Source organism: Oncorhynchus tshawytscha, linkage group LG02 (assembly GCF_018296145.1).
Source record: "Oncorhynchus tshawytscha isolate Ot180627B linkage group LG02, Otsh_v2.0, whole genome shotgun sequence".
Taxonomy (NCBI): domain Eukaryota; kingdom Metazoa; phylum Chordata; class Actinopteri; order Salmoniformes; family Salmonidae; genus Oncorhynchus; species Oncorhynchus tshawytscha.
This window is the reverse complement of record NC_056430.1, coordinates 25,374,470-25,391,767: the sequence shown is the minus strand read 5'-3', so window position 1 is coordinate 25,391,767 and position 17,298 is coordinate 25,374,470. Positions and strand designations below refer to the sequence as shown.

Below are 17,298 nucleotides of genomic sequence, written 5' to 3'. Positions count from 1 at the left end.
TGATATCTTGTGGTTGTTTTGCTATGTATTTGTATGTTTTATGTGGACCCTGGGATAGTGTAGCTGCTGCATGTGCAATAGCTAATGGGGATCCTAATAAACTCAACTAAACTGATTATTATGAAAAGCAAACTTTTTTCCAATTCAGATGCTTAAAGTTAATCACAAATATGAAGAAAAACCAGCAACAACATCATCTCTGCTTTCCACTACTATGACCTCTGTCAATATGGAAGCAGATCTATTGCCTTCAGCTGACTCTTTGGCAGGCTTGTTGTCTCCTACGGCACACTAAATCTGATTTGACAATTTCACAGATCCCAGAGCAGCTGCTCCTCTTTATTAACCACATGTTACCTTCATTATCCACTCGTTTTTAGCTCCGCTTTGCATGGAGGTGCTCACATGCATGTTCATAGCTGTGACTGTGGGGTTTCGAGGGCCTTTAAATGTTGTTATGAGCACTGACTTGGTGCGATTAAGAACTGATGCAAGGGAGAGCGATTGATGAATAATTCAACATTTACATGTTGTGACACTCATGGAATATAAAACAACAACAATAACTCTGGTACAAGTCTAACCCCAATAAATTCTAAGGAGAACAACAAAAACACCACAAAAAAACATCTGAGGTAATAATACAAGTCACACATTACATTTAAAGATGTATGAACTGTAATCAACCACATCAGTTCAGTTCAAAATACTTTTTCCAACAACAGTGCCAACTGAAGAATTATCCACTTCACAATCACTTGAAACTTTGCAAGTTGTCGTTATAGAGATTCTGGATTGGAAAAAAGACCAAACACAGTAAGTCATGAGTCACTAACATGAACCTTCTATTTCAACTAAAGCACTCATCAACAACAACTTTAACATCATGGGCAAAACATTTTCAATGTAGCATTCTTTATAGAGAAAGACCTAAAGTGGTTCTTTACAGGACAGTTTAGCTGAATTGTTTCCTCAGATCAGAAGCCTCTGCTGCCATCTCCTCCTCTGTTCTCCACCTGGAAGGGACGTCCTCACTCTCACGGTCATGCTTCTGGAGCTGCACATAAATACATCACATAGTCCTTTACGTTACTTTACTAAATGTCTATTAAACAGAGGCTACTAGTTGATGAATAAACACATGTATACCCAGACTTACCTGCACGTATGCACACGCATAGTCACCTGTTTACCTCAGTAACTGGAAGGAGAAATTGACTAAATTCCTTTGAATATGCACCATCATAAAAAAATAAAAAACTGTTAATAAAAAACTGTTTCAATGTAGAATAAACAAAGTTGTTGACCGGGTGTTAGCAGAAACATTAGCACTCAATAGTCTCTGTACACTTGACTGTTCCACCAGATTATAGAATATAAAAGATGATGCCCAGTGGAACTGGGGCACGCACTGGTGAAATTCCATGAAATGCACAAAACAAAAACAACGACAACCTCACTCCTCATTTAGTCTTTTCAGACACAATCAGAGTTGAGGTTTAAAATATAAACGTCTCGCCCTTCCAACAAGGCAAACAAGAGGAACACATTATGGTTAATTGAGAATAGCCACGGAGGGGAAATTGTATGACTGTGACAGATTCTGACACCCGTGCCTGTGGTTGCTGTTTTTGTAACATTCATAGATTTAGAGGGAAACGATGTACTTCATCACACTAATGCCTCCCCCAGGACAGATGGGCTGACATTCTGAGGTTTGGGAGGTGTCTTCATTTTAACTGCCAGGCGGGGGTTGTTTATAATGTAAAGCCACATGCAATACATACCCTCTCCCAACCATAAAAGCCACAACAGCACGGCGTGGTTTCCAACTGCTAAGGCTTCACATTGGGATCTGTCATATGTGGCTGTAGTTTAGATGATGTTAAGATGCAGGAAAGCCCTCAAGGCTAGTATACAGTGTTCAGAATGAGATGTCTTTCAAGCCACACAAAATAAATAAACATAAACAGTGCAGAAAGCTTGCACTGGTTGGTGATATTGATTTTTATGTCCTTGAGTTATTTTCACAGCACATCTAACATGTTTGTGGCATGCTTGGTTAGTCTAGGTAAAAAACGATGCAATAAAAATACCCACCAGTTGAAGATAGCTACTGTAACAGCACGGCACAGAGAGGGATGTTTTATGTTCTCAGAGAGCTAGGCAGTAAAATGATTCAACATGTAATAGATTTCAATGTTTCCCCGCTTCCTCTCTAAACCGTCTGGAAGCTAAAACACCAGGGGGTCATTATTTCAATACATCTTCTCCTTCCAACACTGACAAGTGCTGTTCTGTTTTGTTGCATATTCTTTTTTGTTATATGTGCAAACAGAATATGACCCTGGCTTGAAAGCTTGTCGGATTGGGTCCTGTGGAAAGCAGGCCAGTTGGAACATGAGGACATGGGGGTCATCTCTCTAGCGCCCTTGGGAGTCATGCTAGTCCCTCTTCTAGGCTAGGCTGGACCCTCTGCCTGTTCATGTGGGTTATCTGAGATCACACCAACACACTGCTCAAACCCCAGACAAACCTTATCTCAGACCATCACACTGTATTAGGATCTAGTCCATTTACCTCACAGGACATGGTTACAGCAACTGGAGGATGACATTTTGTTGGAAAGGAGTTAAGGGGGGGAGTGGTGGGGTTGGACGGAGTCAGAGATTTTCAAGCTTCAAACGTTGAACTGAAATGGCTTTGTAGGCTCACGTAATCCCATAAGACGTTACAATGTATTTCAAGCGTAGAAAACTCACATCAACATCGTATTTCGCTGTAAGCAAAGGAATGGGGGAAGGAAAGATATGTCTTTCTGATATTGAAGCTTTTCTTTTTCTGGTAGAAAATTCATTCACAGTAAGATGAATTGCACACAGTTTTAGTAAGGCATTGTCAACTTATCAGAGATGTATAATGCATGTAGTAAGTGTAAGGTGCCTCACTGGGATGAGGTAGGTGCAGGAGTCAGGAGCAGGAGAGCACTGAGGTCCAAATAGTAAAATATTTATTTGGAAGTCCAAAACACAACAAAACTGGTCAGGAAACAAACCCAATGAAGGCGCCCAACAAAACAGGAACTCGAAGTGACAACAGGAGGAAAAAAACAATCTACTCCTAAATAAATCACAACAGCACCAACGACCGTGAGAATAGCCTGTGGCGCAATCTAGCACACGCACCAAACAAACACAGAAATTATCCCGCACAAAATAACAGCAGGCAACGAGGTTAATAAACCTACAGAAATGAACTCAATAGAACACAGGTGTAAGAAACAGACAGACACAAACGAAAAAGAAAAATGGATCGTTGGTAGCTCGTAGGCCGGCGACGACGACCGCCGAGCACCTCCCGAACAGGGAGAGGAGCCACATTCGGTGGAAGTAGTGACAGTAAGTCACATCATTTGTCCCAAATTGATTTTCATGGGGACATTATGTATTTGTGGGGCTCAAATATATTGTTTCCTTGCAACACAAAATACCAGTTGACACTTCAGATTATGTCATTAGAGACACTAATATTGCAAATTAGCCCTTAGCTGGTGACCAGCCTCTAAACATTTACTTGGGCCTCAGACATCATATTATATCATGGCAAAACACTAAAATAAGCCTAAATTGTTCTCCTTTTACTTAACAGTGTTGATTCATGGGGCAAACAGATATTGAGTAAAAGCTGAATTGACAACAGCATGGAAAACTGAAGAATTGCAGAACAATTGCTAATAGCATGCAATGTAATCATGTAATATTAACAAAGACTTGTCTTTGACTTTATCTGAATAATCATCAGGCTCATCAAGACTTAATCAAGGATTTTTGTTCTCCATCTAAAAATCCCCCACACAAATGCTAGCGCAACAACTGTTATGTCATCGAACTTTGCAGTGCTAATTGAGTCTCTTTGAGAAAATACAAAGCACCGAAAAACAATAACTATTCCTTCAAGTAAGACATTGTTTTTGCTGAAAATGCATGGAATAGGGTAGCCTTCTTACAGTATCTCTTCTTGGAATTGGTTTTTCCAGTATGTTGTAAACTGCAACATTCATACAATGTAAGTTCTTCATAGATCATTATACTGTTGAAAACAAGTTCCTTGACTTGTACATTATAAGATCTCAGCATGTCCAAGATAACAGCAGCACAATTAGCAGCATGGTGTGTGTGTGTGTGTGTGTGTGTGTGTGTGTGTGTGTGTGTGTGTGTGTGTGTGTGTGTGTGTGTGTGTGTGTGTGTGTGTGTGTGTGTGTGTGTGTGTGTGTGTGTATGCATTTAGAGCAGGTGGGTTGGTCTTCCTGCTGTTTCTCTGAGAGAAGGGAAAGGCGATCCCCTTGTGTCCTCACTAGCAGCTGTGCGGATGTCCAAACACGCACTGGTGTGTGAGAGCGCGCGTGTGTGTGTGTGCAGAAACCCTGTTAATACTTTCAGTGACAAACGTGCCCATGAATATTAATGCTGGAGATGACTCGCAACATGGCCACAAACATCTGTAGGTACAGTACAGTAGCTGGCTAGCTGTCTCACAGTGTGTCAAAGAGCTAATGCAGCAACTGTCTATTCACATTGGCGGGAGCAGCATGTGTGAATTATCCCTCCCATGACGGCTTTTAATGTATCAATTTATGCTCTTATTAAATACATAAATGTGGAGCCAAGGAACATAATGGTTTTGTTTGAGCTCCTTAACATTTAACACAGCACTCCAGTGAAAGGAGACACACCTCCGCTATCAGCATGGCTTTTCACTATGGGACTCTGACATACATGCCATGGCATTACAATGTCACACTAGAGGTCATCTAATAATTACATGTGAACAAAAAGGACTTCAGAGGATAAGCCTTTGCTCTCAGCACAAAGACATCCTACTCATTAAATAATTTGTCACACCCAATTTACTCATAAATGGAAGTTTGCGGAATTCAAATTCCTCCGGGTGTGTCAAGGCTTCTGAATAAATAAGGAAAACTGGGTTTTCTGAGTAACATACACTACCAGTCAAAAGTTTTAGAACACCTACTCATTCAAGGGTTTTTCTTTATTTTTAGTCATCAAAACTATGAAATAACACATATAGAATCATGTAGTAACCAAAAAAGTGTTAAACAAATCAAATATATTTTATGTTTGAGATTCTTCAAATAGCCATCCTTTGCCTTGTTGAGAGATTTGCACACTCTTGTCATTCTCTCAACCAGCTTCATGAGGTAGTCACCTGGAATGCATTTCAATTAACAGGTGTGCCTTGTTAAAAATTAATTTGTGGAATTTCTTTCCTTCTTAATGTATTTGAGCCAATCAGTTGTGTTGTGACAAGATAGGGGGGTATACAGAAGATAGCCCTATTTGGTAAAAGACAAAGTCTGTATTATGTCAAGAACAGCTCAAATAAGCAAAGAGAAACTACAGTCCATCATTATTTTAAGACATGAAGGTCAATCAATACGGAAAATTACCAGCCTCAGATTGCAGCCCAAATAAATACTTCACAGAGTTCAAGTAACAGACACATCTCAACATCAACTGTTCAGAGGAGACTGTGTTAATCAGGCCTTCGTGATCAAATTTCTGCAAAGAAACCACTACTCAAGGACACCAATAAGAAGAAGAGACTTGCTTGGGCCAAGAAACACGAGCAACGGACATTAGATCGATATAAATTTGTCCTTTGGTCTGGAGTCTAAATTTGAAATGTTTGGTTCCAACCGCCATGTCTTTGTGAGACGCTGTGTGGGTGAACGGATGATCTCTGCATGTGTATTTCCCACTGTAAAGCATGGAGGAGGAGGTATGATGGTGTGGGGTTGCATTGCTGGTGACAGTCTGTGATTTATTTAGAATTCAATGCACACTACCAGCATGGCTACCACAGCATTCTGCAGCATTACGCCATCCCATCTGGTTTGGGCTTAGTGGGACTATCATTTGTTTCTCAACAGGACAAAGACCCAACACACCTCCAGGCTGTGTAAGAGCTATTTTATTTGTTTAACACTATTTTGGTTACTACATAATTCCATATGTGTTATTTCATATTCTTGATGTCCTCACTATTATTCTGCAATGTAGAAAAAGTCAAATGAAGAAAAACCCTTGAATGAGTAGGTTTCTAAAACGTTTGACCAGTAGTGTATGCCAATACAGAAAAAATAAAAACATCTAATAAATCCGCCAACATATTTACACAAGATTCAGGACCTAGACCTCTTCATCCCCCATACAATTCAAAGATCTAGTTATGTTGTGTTTATTGAGTTATTGATCATTCATGGTTCTAGTCTCAGCCTCCCATTGAACCTTGGAGACCATGATATAAATGGTAGATGCAAGTGCATATCTTTTAATCTCCACAGGTAATTACCTTTGGCAATCAGTTTCTGCAAGGCACATTTCCATTCATTGGTTTGTATTTTCAATAGGGTGAATGATGATTTCACATGAGATGACTACTTTAGCTCAACTTTTGTACCATTCAATTTCACTCCTAACTCTCTCAGATTGATTCAATTATGTTGGGTTTTCAAGATATGTTTGGATTAGGGTTGCAAAACTACCGGTCATTTCCAAAAGTTACCGGAACCTTCAGTCATTTCGGCAATTAACTGAAAATCTATGGCAATCTATCATAACTTTGGTAATTTATACTTGAATAACTTGTATAAAATGTATTCATATATAGTATATATTTCTAAATATCTGTGTCCATATTGTCCATGAGTTTCTAGTAGATAGAACATATGGTTCAAGAGAAAAAAAGCCTAATTAATGAAAAAAAGCATCAAATCAGCAGTGGCATTATTTTCAATGAACTTTGCAATTCTTCCAACTATTGACTTTTCTTCACAACTGCCATCAGTTTGATGCCAAAACATTGACAAAAAATACATGTTGACATTGTAAAAACATTTGAAGTGTGTAAAAATATATAGAAAGTATATTTCATGCTGAAACCCTCATATTTAACACTAATGGTATTCACTAAGTTGATGGTTTATATTTAGGATCATATTTTACAGCCTTGTCATTCCCAATTTGTTTTAATCATTATTTCATATATTTTACATGTGATAAGGCCACACAGAGGGCCAGGGATAAATACAGACACCTGTGATAATCTGAAGTACCCAAAAGAGCCACTAGACGTCTTGTGATAGATCCTTGAAAGATACCAAAATTATGGTAGTTTACTGACAAAAGTTACCCTCTCTTTGCGACCCTAGTTTGGATACATTGGTATGACAAATCGCGCTATTGGCAGCTTATTGAAAACATTTGGCAATTATTGTGTTTTTGTTCAAATATTACACAGCATCCGTGCCATAGTTGAGAGACAAATTGTTGTCAGTAAACAAACTGCCAAAATCCTAATTAAAATATACACTGTAGCCTGAACCATATTCTATTTGCTATCAAGACAGTTACAGTAGGCATGGCAGGTTGTACGAAGCAATCAAACTACATTTTAAGTTAACATTACACAATGAAGTTAAGAAGTAAAGTGTGACACTAGAGATTGCACTATGGCATCAGGCTTGCGAAACAGTAAAAGCTGGCCCACCCAAGTAAAGAAAATAATTTACAACTGTACCATAGTGTCTTATTACAAGCTACACAAGGACAAATTGTATGACAGCGACAAAAAGTAAGAACTAAATAGGATTCATGGATGATATAAAACAAAAGGAGAAATGTTAAATATGAATGATAATCTAGACTAGTGTCAAACCCTGATCTGTTTCACCTGTCTGTGCTTGGCTGCATCTGGGTCTTCCCTAAAATGTGATAACTAGATATGGTTGCCAGAGGCAAGGATATTACACATTTCCTCCAAACCATAATATTTGAATTGCGCTGCCTCCTTGAATGATGCAGGGTGGTGGCTACTTGTAGGAGTTAGTGTGGCAGCATGGGGGCAGCAGTGTTGGATAATAGTATGCTGAAGCCTCTTACATCAGAAACAAATAGACTGTACAGTATATGCATTCCACAACTAACATCAGTTGTGTGCATATAACTTCCAAACTGTCCAACATATTTGAATTAAATGAATGTGTGATTATAGAAATTAATATGCAACCATCCCATATTAGTCAGTTGGTTTGAAGAAGGTGTTTACAGCGCTTTACATACAATTTGCATCAAATATGAAGATTCTATTCCTTATGTATTTTTCCAAGCTTCACTGATTCTACCTTCTGTTTGGTTTGTCAGTCACATATTCTGGCCAACAGTAAAAACCCAGGAGACAGAGAGAGACAGAGAGAGAGGAGAACTTCACACAACCACAGTAAGAACAGATTGCCCTAGCTTCTCTCCTCCTGTCTTTCCTCTGTGACTGAAGCCATCTTGATGGCATGTAAAAACATTTCAGCAGCTGGTGCGGTAATTACCCAACAAAAATAATATTCCCCAGATTTTTAAAAAATACCCTTTTTCTGACAGGCTGTCAAACACGCGCCTCTATTCTCAGACACACTGATTAAGCTCGAGAGGTTCTGTGATGCGGACCCGTCAGACGTTTCGAGAGAACACATGCAGAGATTCTATTGGCTTCCTTTTTGGCCACCTTCCCCGTACACTTGTGTTCCCCTGCTGAGACCGCCACAGGAGGGGCTCAGCACATGGCCTGTCGTTGAGAGAAGCCAGCTTTCATATGAGATCTCAGGTTCAGGCTGCAGACTGCACTCAAAGTACAGTAGAGTACAGTCACATGTTGCCAGAGAGAGGGCTCATGAGACACCCATGAGAGAGAGAGGGGTGTGTGTGGGGCTAGGGAGGAGAAGACATGGCACAGCTAAGGATTACCCTGGTGAGATGTTCTAGTTTGGTTGAGTCGCATAATCTCAACTAGAGTACATGCATGAAATGATTTATGAATCATAGAAACATACAGCACAGTATAATGGATTATATGATTATGCCAAGATTTGGCATTTGGACAATTATTATGGACAATATCTGTTTATCACAGCATGGTGGATAGCTGGAAGACGCTACACTGCCTTTTGAATGCACTTTATGATTTGAGTCTTTCTGTGATAAAATTTCAGGGAAAAATATAAATCCATTCAAATGTCTTAACAATCTCAATGGGGAAATCAATTGTTGCCGATACAATGTTATTCTTCAATGCACTGTATAGTAGGCATATTTACTGTAATGGAGGTGAAGAGACCCTGATAGTATAGTTATGTATAGCTATGAGGCCATAAAAAGAGCCTATAGCTCTTTCAGAACAATCAGGGATCCATCTCAAAGTCAAGCAGGTAATATCATATTGCACACAGAGAGCAGAATCCGACTTGATTAACCCCTGGTAACCCCATGTTCTCTTGTGGGGACTCTGTGTCATAGCACATGCAGGGCAGGACCTCATAAGTCAGACAGGACATGCTTTCATTAAGCACTGACCTCAGGGTCAGCGGGGTCACCGTGACCTCAGAGTGATCCATGGTTTTACCAGAGAGGAGACCGATAACGAGCCATCTGTAGAAACTGTATGTCAGGGATCATCATTTAGATTCAGCCACAAGACAATTTTTTCTTGAGCGGATGGTTGGGGGACCGGAACATAATTTGTATACTGCAAATTGACTACCAGAAGCCCAAACAGATATAATATTTGACAAAAAAATGAGACTGGGTGACTCAAAGAAATGACAACTGGGCTGTTCCTCAAACTGCTGAGTGACTTCTTCATCCTTCTCTCTTTCCATCCTTCATTGTCTTTACTAGAACATCATGTCTCATATTGTGTCCTACCTGACTCCTTGATCATTTTGTTGGTAATGGTGAAATACTATTATCATGTACATGGCTTTGTACCTCGGATCACAACAACCTCTCAACAGTCATGTCAGCACATCATGTCATTACTTTTTGCTTGATTGAAAGTCACTATTTTTCTTGTTGTTCAATTTATTTCCATAACCGCAGGGTAGACTTGGTGTATTTCATAGTTTGATGACATTTTCCAAGACGGCATATTTCCAAGATAAGAAAAAGTTACTGTTTTAAGTACTGATGTGATTAACTTACACATTCACCCAGAGTTGTGACGTTTTAAACCAGAACAAGTAGTGCTGTTGAATGATAGATACATGGTTAACCACATGTTCAGTTTGACTAGAACACCTCATCTCTGCTGTCACATCCAACCTGGATCGATATTTGGTTTTAAATGCAGACGAGAGCACTGAATCCAGCTTCACACAGATATGAGCTGGAGAAGGGTACCATGAGTTTAAATGCTCAGAGGGAGACGGCAAGTTTTTTCCCTTCGAATAAGAACCAAAACTCCTCCTTAGTGACCCTTGAATGCGTTGTCTGCAGCATTCGGTCACATGACAGCTCGATCAACAGTTCGATTTCACTTACCGGCATGTCAACTGAGCCTGGATCACAGTCAAACGGATTCGGAAGTTCCCAAAGTGCTCTTCTAAGCACTGAAGGTGAGCAGTCATCCCTCGTGTAGGACACTTATTGACGCTGTTTCCTGTTAGAAACATGCACAGCGGAGGGAAGGGGGCATGGATCTCTTTTAAAAGACTCTCCAATAAGAATTCTTTCCTCCGAATCCACTGATTTGGTCACTCATCTGTAGAATGCTTTTGTATTTCCCCTGCATGCTTGCGTTTAGTTCGTTCAGTTTCCCAAATATGTCTGTTACATACAGTAGGTAAGGAGACCATTTTATTTCTTCATTACACATAGTTTTGCGAACAAGCGTGCTCGCAGTGGATGTGGTTTGATGTAGTTTACAATCGAAGTTACCTGCTGCAGTATATCTCTGAGTTCTGTGCTTAGCTCTTTTGCCGCCAGTTGCTCTCAGTGTATCACACAATGTGTCCATATGGCAGAGGTAGACACATTCATAACTAGAGTGCAGAGGCCTGTCTGCCGTTCCGCCATAGATTGAGCCTCATCTGTGCAAAAGCCCACCATTCGATCCCATGGGATCTGTTTTTCGTCAATATAGCCACGCAGCACACTGAACATCACCTGTGCCGTTTCATGCTCGAGAATTGTGAGACAAAACAATATGTCCTCGTGAATAGCATCCCCCGACATGTATTGCAAACTAAAGTCAATGCATGGTATGCATGGGCATCGCGGCCCGCACAGCTAACGTCCATTTGGAAAGCATAAGCTGGGGAGTTTTTGAGTCAATCAGAGTTCCCTCTTGATTGCTAGAACACATTCTTTGTTTAAAAGTGTTATCAGACAAAGGTATTGATGTGAGTTTCTGTGCCTCTGCCTCCCCACACATTTTCACAATATCAATTGCGGCTGGTAATACTGTGTGTTTTCGTACGGTAGCGGGTCTAGCCATTCACCAAGGGAATGATTCAAGTGCAAAAGTCAAGTGTGTCCTTTTTCCATGATCTTACGGCACTCTCTCGTTGAATCTTTTAGATTTGAATAAGTTTCACTTAGATTTTTAAGGTTAACCACATTACAATGATTTTGAGATACAAAAATTATTTGTATATATATTTTTTGGGGGGAAATTCTCCCAGGGCCCCATTTTCATATCAGGCAACCCCACATGGGGCTGGACTAAAACAAGCATTGCTTCAAGCACACAATGATGCACAGCAGTAGCTTTGGATAATACACACATTTAGTTTCGGGACCCAGATAGAGACATCAGTCCTGACATTGTACGGAGTGGCAGTCATGTTAGTCAAAGAATAGACTGTCAACCCTACTCGGAGGTCTCCTCCTTCAGGCAATTTCTGGCTCACAGCCTGACGAAAGAGAGAACCCTTCATTGTGTTTAGTTTTTTTAAATCTTAAAGCTCAATTAAACTCCATCAAACAGAATCTCTAAACCCTCGGACTGTTTTATTAATTTGTCTCTTTCTGAATTCCCCTTATTGATGAAAGGGATACAACCCACATGATACCAACTTCAGGCACCCTGGGATGAATGGTTAAAGAGGCATGCCCCATTTGACACATGGTAACAGATGACTATTACCATCACTTCAGTTATGTAAATAACGCCACATCTCCCACTGTGGAGACACCATCCCTGTGATGTTCTGATTCCCAGGACAGGAGAACAGGTACTCTGTGCAAAACCTTCAGCTAATATGTTTCAATACCCTTATCAGGAGGGGGTAACATTTGCTATGGACAGGCTTTGATGGAACTAATGAATGAAGTGATGGGGCATGTGCTTCAATATGTACGAGTTTGAGTGCTATTCAAATGGGCTGTCACGGCCATCGTTCAAGGAAGACCAAAGCGCAGCGTCGTGAGCGTACATTTTCTTTTATTTGTTAAAATGTCGCCAACAAAACAAGAAATAACAAAAACGACCGTGAAGCTTACAAGGGCTATAGTACCTCTAACAAAGACAACTTCCCACAATGACAAAAGGGAAAAGGCTGCCTAAGTATGATTCCCAATCAGAGACAACGATAGACAGCTGTCCCTGATTGAGAACCATACCCAGCCACTTTGGTGACGTTTCTGACCCCAGACTGGGGACCCTCTCTGCGGGCCCCAGCCTGGGGACCTTCATCGCTGGAGGCTCCGGACTGGAGGCCGTCGCAGGAGGCTCCGGACTGGAGGCCGCCATTGGAGGTTTTGTGCCATGACTCCTCACTGGAGGCTTCGTGCCATGGATCATCACTGGAGGCTTTGTGCCATGGATCATCACTGGAGGCTTCGTGCCATGAATCATCACTGGAGGCATCGTGCCATGAATCATCACTGGAGGCTTCGTGCCATGAATCATCACTGGAGGCTTTGTGCCATGGATCATCACTGGAGGCTTTGTGCCATGAATCATCACTGGAGTTAGGAGACGTATGGGCAGCCTGGTGCGTGGAGCTGCCACAAGGCTCACCAGGCTGGGGAGACATATAGGGGGCCTGGTTCTGGGGGTAGGCACAGGACTCACCAGGCTGAGGAGACATACAGGAGGCTTGGTTCTTGGCGTAGGCACCGGATACACTGGGTCGTGGAGGCGCACTGGAGGTCTCGAGCGTAGAGCCTGCACAACCCGTCCTGGCTGGATGGTTATCTTCGCCCTGCAAATGCGGGGCGCTGGCACAGGACGCACTGGGCTGTGCAGACGCATCGGAGATACAGTGCGCAGAGCCGGCACAGGATATCCTGGGCCGAAGAGACGCACTGGGAAGTTCTGTCACGGCCGTCGTTCAAGGAAGACCAAAGCGCAGCTTGGCGAGCGTACATTTTCTTTTATTTGTTAAAATGTCGCCAACAAAACAAGAAATAACAAAAACGACCGTGAAGCTTACAAAGGCTATAGTACCCCTAACAAAGACAACTTCCCACAATGACAAAAGGGAAAAAGGGTGCCTTAGTATGATTCCCAATCAGAGACAACGATAGACGGCTGTCCCTGATTGAGAACCATACCCGGCCAAAACATAGAAATACAAAAACATAGAAAATAGAATGCCCACCCAAATCACACCCTGACCAAACCAACTAGAGACATAAAAAGGCTCTTTTAGGTCAGGGCGTGACATGGGCACTGAAAATATTCTTATACTGAACACAGTTTATACATTGTTTAACAAAATAAACTTCTGATATTGTGATTAATTGAGATGCATTTTAATGTTATTTATTCACTGTGAACACTCTTCTTCCAACAACAGAAATGGTCTACCTATTTCGGTGGAAAAATAAGTGTAATGCCTCATAATCAGGAGGATGGTGGGAAATGCTGCCCTGTCATCAAATCAAATCTAATTGTATTTGTCACATGCGCCGAATACAACAGGTATACACCTTACCGTGAAATGTCATCTGACCACTCCCTCTCTCTGTCCCGTAATCTGACCAATCTTTCTCCCTGTCCCATCATCTGACCACTCTCTCCCCCCGTCCCGTAATCTGACCACTCCCTCTCTCTGCCCCGTAATCTGACTACTCTTTCTCTCTGTCCGATCATCTGACCACTCTCTCCCCCTGTCCCGTCATCTGACAACTCTCTCTCTCTGTCCCGTCATCTGACCACTCTCTCTCTGTCCCATCATCTGACCACTCTCTTTCTCTTTCCCGTCATCTGACCACTCTCTCCCTCTGTCCCGTCATCTGACAACTCTCTCTCTATCCCGTCATCTGACCACTCTCTCTCTCTGTCCTGTCATCTGACAACTCTCTCTCTCTGTCCTGTCATCTGACAACTCTCTCTCTCTGTCCTGTCATCTGACAATTCTCTCTCTCTGTCCTGTCATCTGACAAGTCTCTCTCTCTGTCCTGTAATCTGACAACTCTCTCTCTCTCTCTATCCAGTCATCTGACCACTCTCTCTCTGTCCCATCATCTGACCTCTCTCTCTCTCCCTCGGTCCTGTCATCTGACCACTCTCTCTCTCTGTCCCATCATCTGACCATTCTCTCTCTGTCCCGTCATCTGACCACTCTCTCTCTCTATCCCGTCATCTGTCTCTGTCCCGTCATCTGACCACTCTCTCTCTGTCTGTCATCTGACCACTCTCTCTGTCTGTCCCGTTATCTGACTACTCTCTCTATCCCGTCATCTGTCCTCTGTCCTGTCATCTGACCACTCTCTCTCTGTCCTGTCATCTGACTCTATCCTGTCATCTGACCACTCTCTCTCTCTGTCCTGTCATCTGACATCTCTCTCTCTCTCTCTCTCTCTCTATCCCGTCATCTGACCACTCTCTCTCTGTCTTATCATCTGACCACTCTCTCTCTATCCCGTCATCTGTCTATCCCGTCACCTGACCACTCTCTCACTCTCTCTATCCCGTTATCTGACCACTCTCTCTCTATCCCGTCATCTGACCACTCTCTCTCTCTATCCCGTCATCTGACCACTCTCTCTCTCTCTGTCTTATCATCTGACCACTCTCTCTCTATCCCGTCATCTGACCACTCTCTCTGTCCTGTCATCTGACAACTCTCTCTCTCTGTCCTGTCATCTGTCTGTCCTGTCATCTGACAACTCTCTCTCTGTCCTGTCATCTGACAAGTCTCTCTCTGTCCTGTAATCTGACAACTCTCTCTCTCTCTCTATCCAGTCATCTGACCACTCTCTCTCTGTCCCATCATCTGACCTCTCTCTCTCTCCCTCGGTCCTGTCATCTGACCACTCTCTCTCTCTGTCCCATCATCTGACCATTCTCTCTCTGTCCCGTCATCTGACCACTCTCTCTCTCTATCCCGTCATCTGACCACTCTCTCTCTGTCCCGTCATCTGACCACTCTCTCTCTCTGTCTCGTCATCTGACCACTCTCTCTGTCTGTCCCGTTATCTGACTACTCTCTCTCTATCCCGTCATCTGACCACTCTCTCTCTCTCTCCCTCTGTCCTGTCATCTGACCACTCTCTCCCTCTGTCCTGTCATCTGACAACTCTCTCTCTATCCTGTCATCTGACCACTCTCTCTCTCTGTCCTGTCATCTGACATCTCTCTCTCTCTCTCTCTCTCTCTCTCTATCCCGTCATCTGACCACTCTCTCTCTGTCTTATCATCTGACCACTCTCTCTCTATCCCGTCATCTGACCACTCTCTCTCTCTATCCCGTCATCTGACCACTCTCTCACTCTCTCTCTATCCCGTTATCTGACCACTCTCTCTCTCTATCCCGTCATCTGACCACTCTCTCTCTCTCTATCCCGTCATCTGACCACTCTCTCTCTCTCTGTCTTATCATCTGACCACTCTCTCTATCCCGTCATCTGACCACTCTCTCTCTCTGTCATCTGACCACTCTCTATCCCGTCATCTGACCACTCTCTCTCTGTCCCGTCATCTGACCACTCTCTCTCTCTGTCTCGTCATCTGACCACTCTCTCTGTCTGTCCCATTATCTGACTACTCTCTCTCTATCCCGTCATCTGACCACTCTCTCTCTCTCTCCCTCTGTCCTGTCATCTGACCACTCTCTCCCTCTGTCCTGTCATCTGACAACTCTCTCTCTATCCCGTCATCTGACCACTCTCTCTCTCTGTCCTGTCATCTGACATCTGACATCTCTCTCTCTCTCTCTCTCTCTCTCTCTCTCTCTATCCCGTCATCTGACCACTCTCTCTCTCTCTGTCTTATCATCTGACCACTCTCTCTCTATCCCGTCATCTGACCACTCTCTCTCTCTATCCCGTCACCTGACCACTCTCTCTCTCTCTCTATCCCGTCATCTGACCACTCTCTCTCTCTATCCCGTCATCTGACCACTCTCTCTCTCTCTCTCTCTCTCTATCCCGTCATCTGACCACTCTCTCTCTCTATCCGTCATCTGACCACTCTCTCTCTCTATCTAGTCATCTGTCATCTGACCTCTCTATCCAGTCATCTGACCACTCCCTCTCTCTCTCTCTCTCTCTCTATCCCGTCATCTGACCACTCTCTCTCTCTCTCTCTCTCTATCCCGTCATCTGACCACTCTCTCTCTCTATCCCATCATCTGACCACTCTCTCTCTATCTAGTCATCTGACCCCTCTCTCTCTCTATCTAGTCATCTGACCTCTCTCTCTCTCTCTCTCTCTCTCTCTCTCTCTCTCTCTCTCTCCCTCTCTCTCTCTCTCTCTCTCCCTCTCTCTCTCCCTCTCTCTCTATCTATCCAGTCATCTGACCACTCTCTCTTTCTCTCTGTATTATCTCTCCCTGTCTTTCTCTCAGATCATACACTCGCTGTCTTTCTTACAATCCATATTAAACAGTACCCTGGCCTGGAATCCTCTCTGTGTTGAAGTAATGATTTGTGCTCCCAGAAAGTTGCCTGTCACCATAACTGTCATTTACTTTAGCAGTAAGCTACTCCTCAGAGGGACTGGATTACCTAGACAGACAGACAGTCAATCTGGCCCCTCACTGAACTCTCTCAAGATGCCACGTTGATTTTAGAATGAATGTATTCTATCTCATTTAGGCCTGCCATCATTTATTCACGGTTTGCAGGTAATGTTTTGAAAATGTAAAACGTCGCTACTTAATGAGCCAAGAGTTTCCTGTCTTAATATAAAATGATCAACTGTCAAATCGAGTTGTAAAATAACACATTGTGACAGAACAAATACACAGACTAGAAATTGTGTTTCTGGCTCAGTGACAAGCAAGGACATAACAATTAATCCCCCCACAAAAACATCCTCCCATGACAAAACTTAGTGAACAGAAGTTAGGTACATATGCAAATACACAATGACTTTAGAATACGCACAGTAAGTTAATGAGGAGAACTCTTTGCTACTATATCCCCGTCCTCATGGAGAGCTTGGATATTTCAGTAGTGTGGGCTAGAGGCCAGCTCTTGTGAGGAGAAGGGATTGGGA

General features: G+C 42.6%; 1 protein-coding gene across 2 annotated transcripts in view; it reads right to left on the bottom strand.

The window, feature by feature from the left end:
• Positions 1-504: 504 nt before the first annotated feature.
• fhit (fragile histidine triad diadenosine triphosphatase) overlaps positions 505-17,298 on the bottom strand; it is a 299,129-nt gene continuing 282,335 nt past the window's right edge. The window contains exons 8-9 of one of the 2 annotated variants that reach the window (XM_024380237.2): positions 948-1,057; positions 505-790 (exon numbers count right to left, since the gene is read on the bottom strand). In XM_024380237.2, the coding sequence (XP_024236005.1) occupies positions 956-1,057 (102 nt within the window). In that variant the 3' untranslated portion in view covers positions 505-790; positions 948-955. Of the gene's footprint in view, positions 1,058-17,298 lie in introns of both variants that reach the window. The other variant, XM_024380227.2, reaches the window with a different exon arrangement.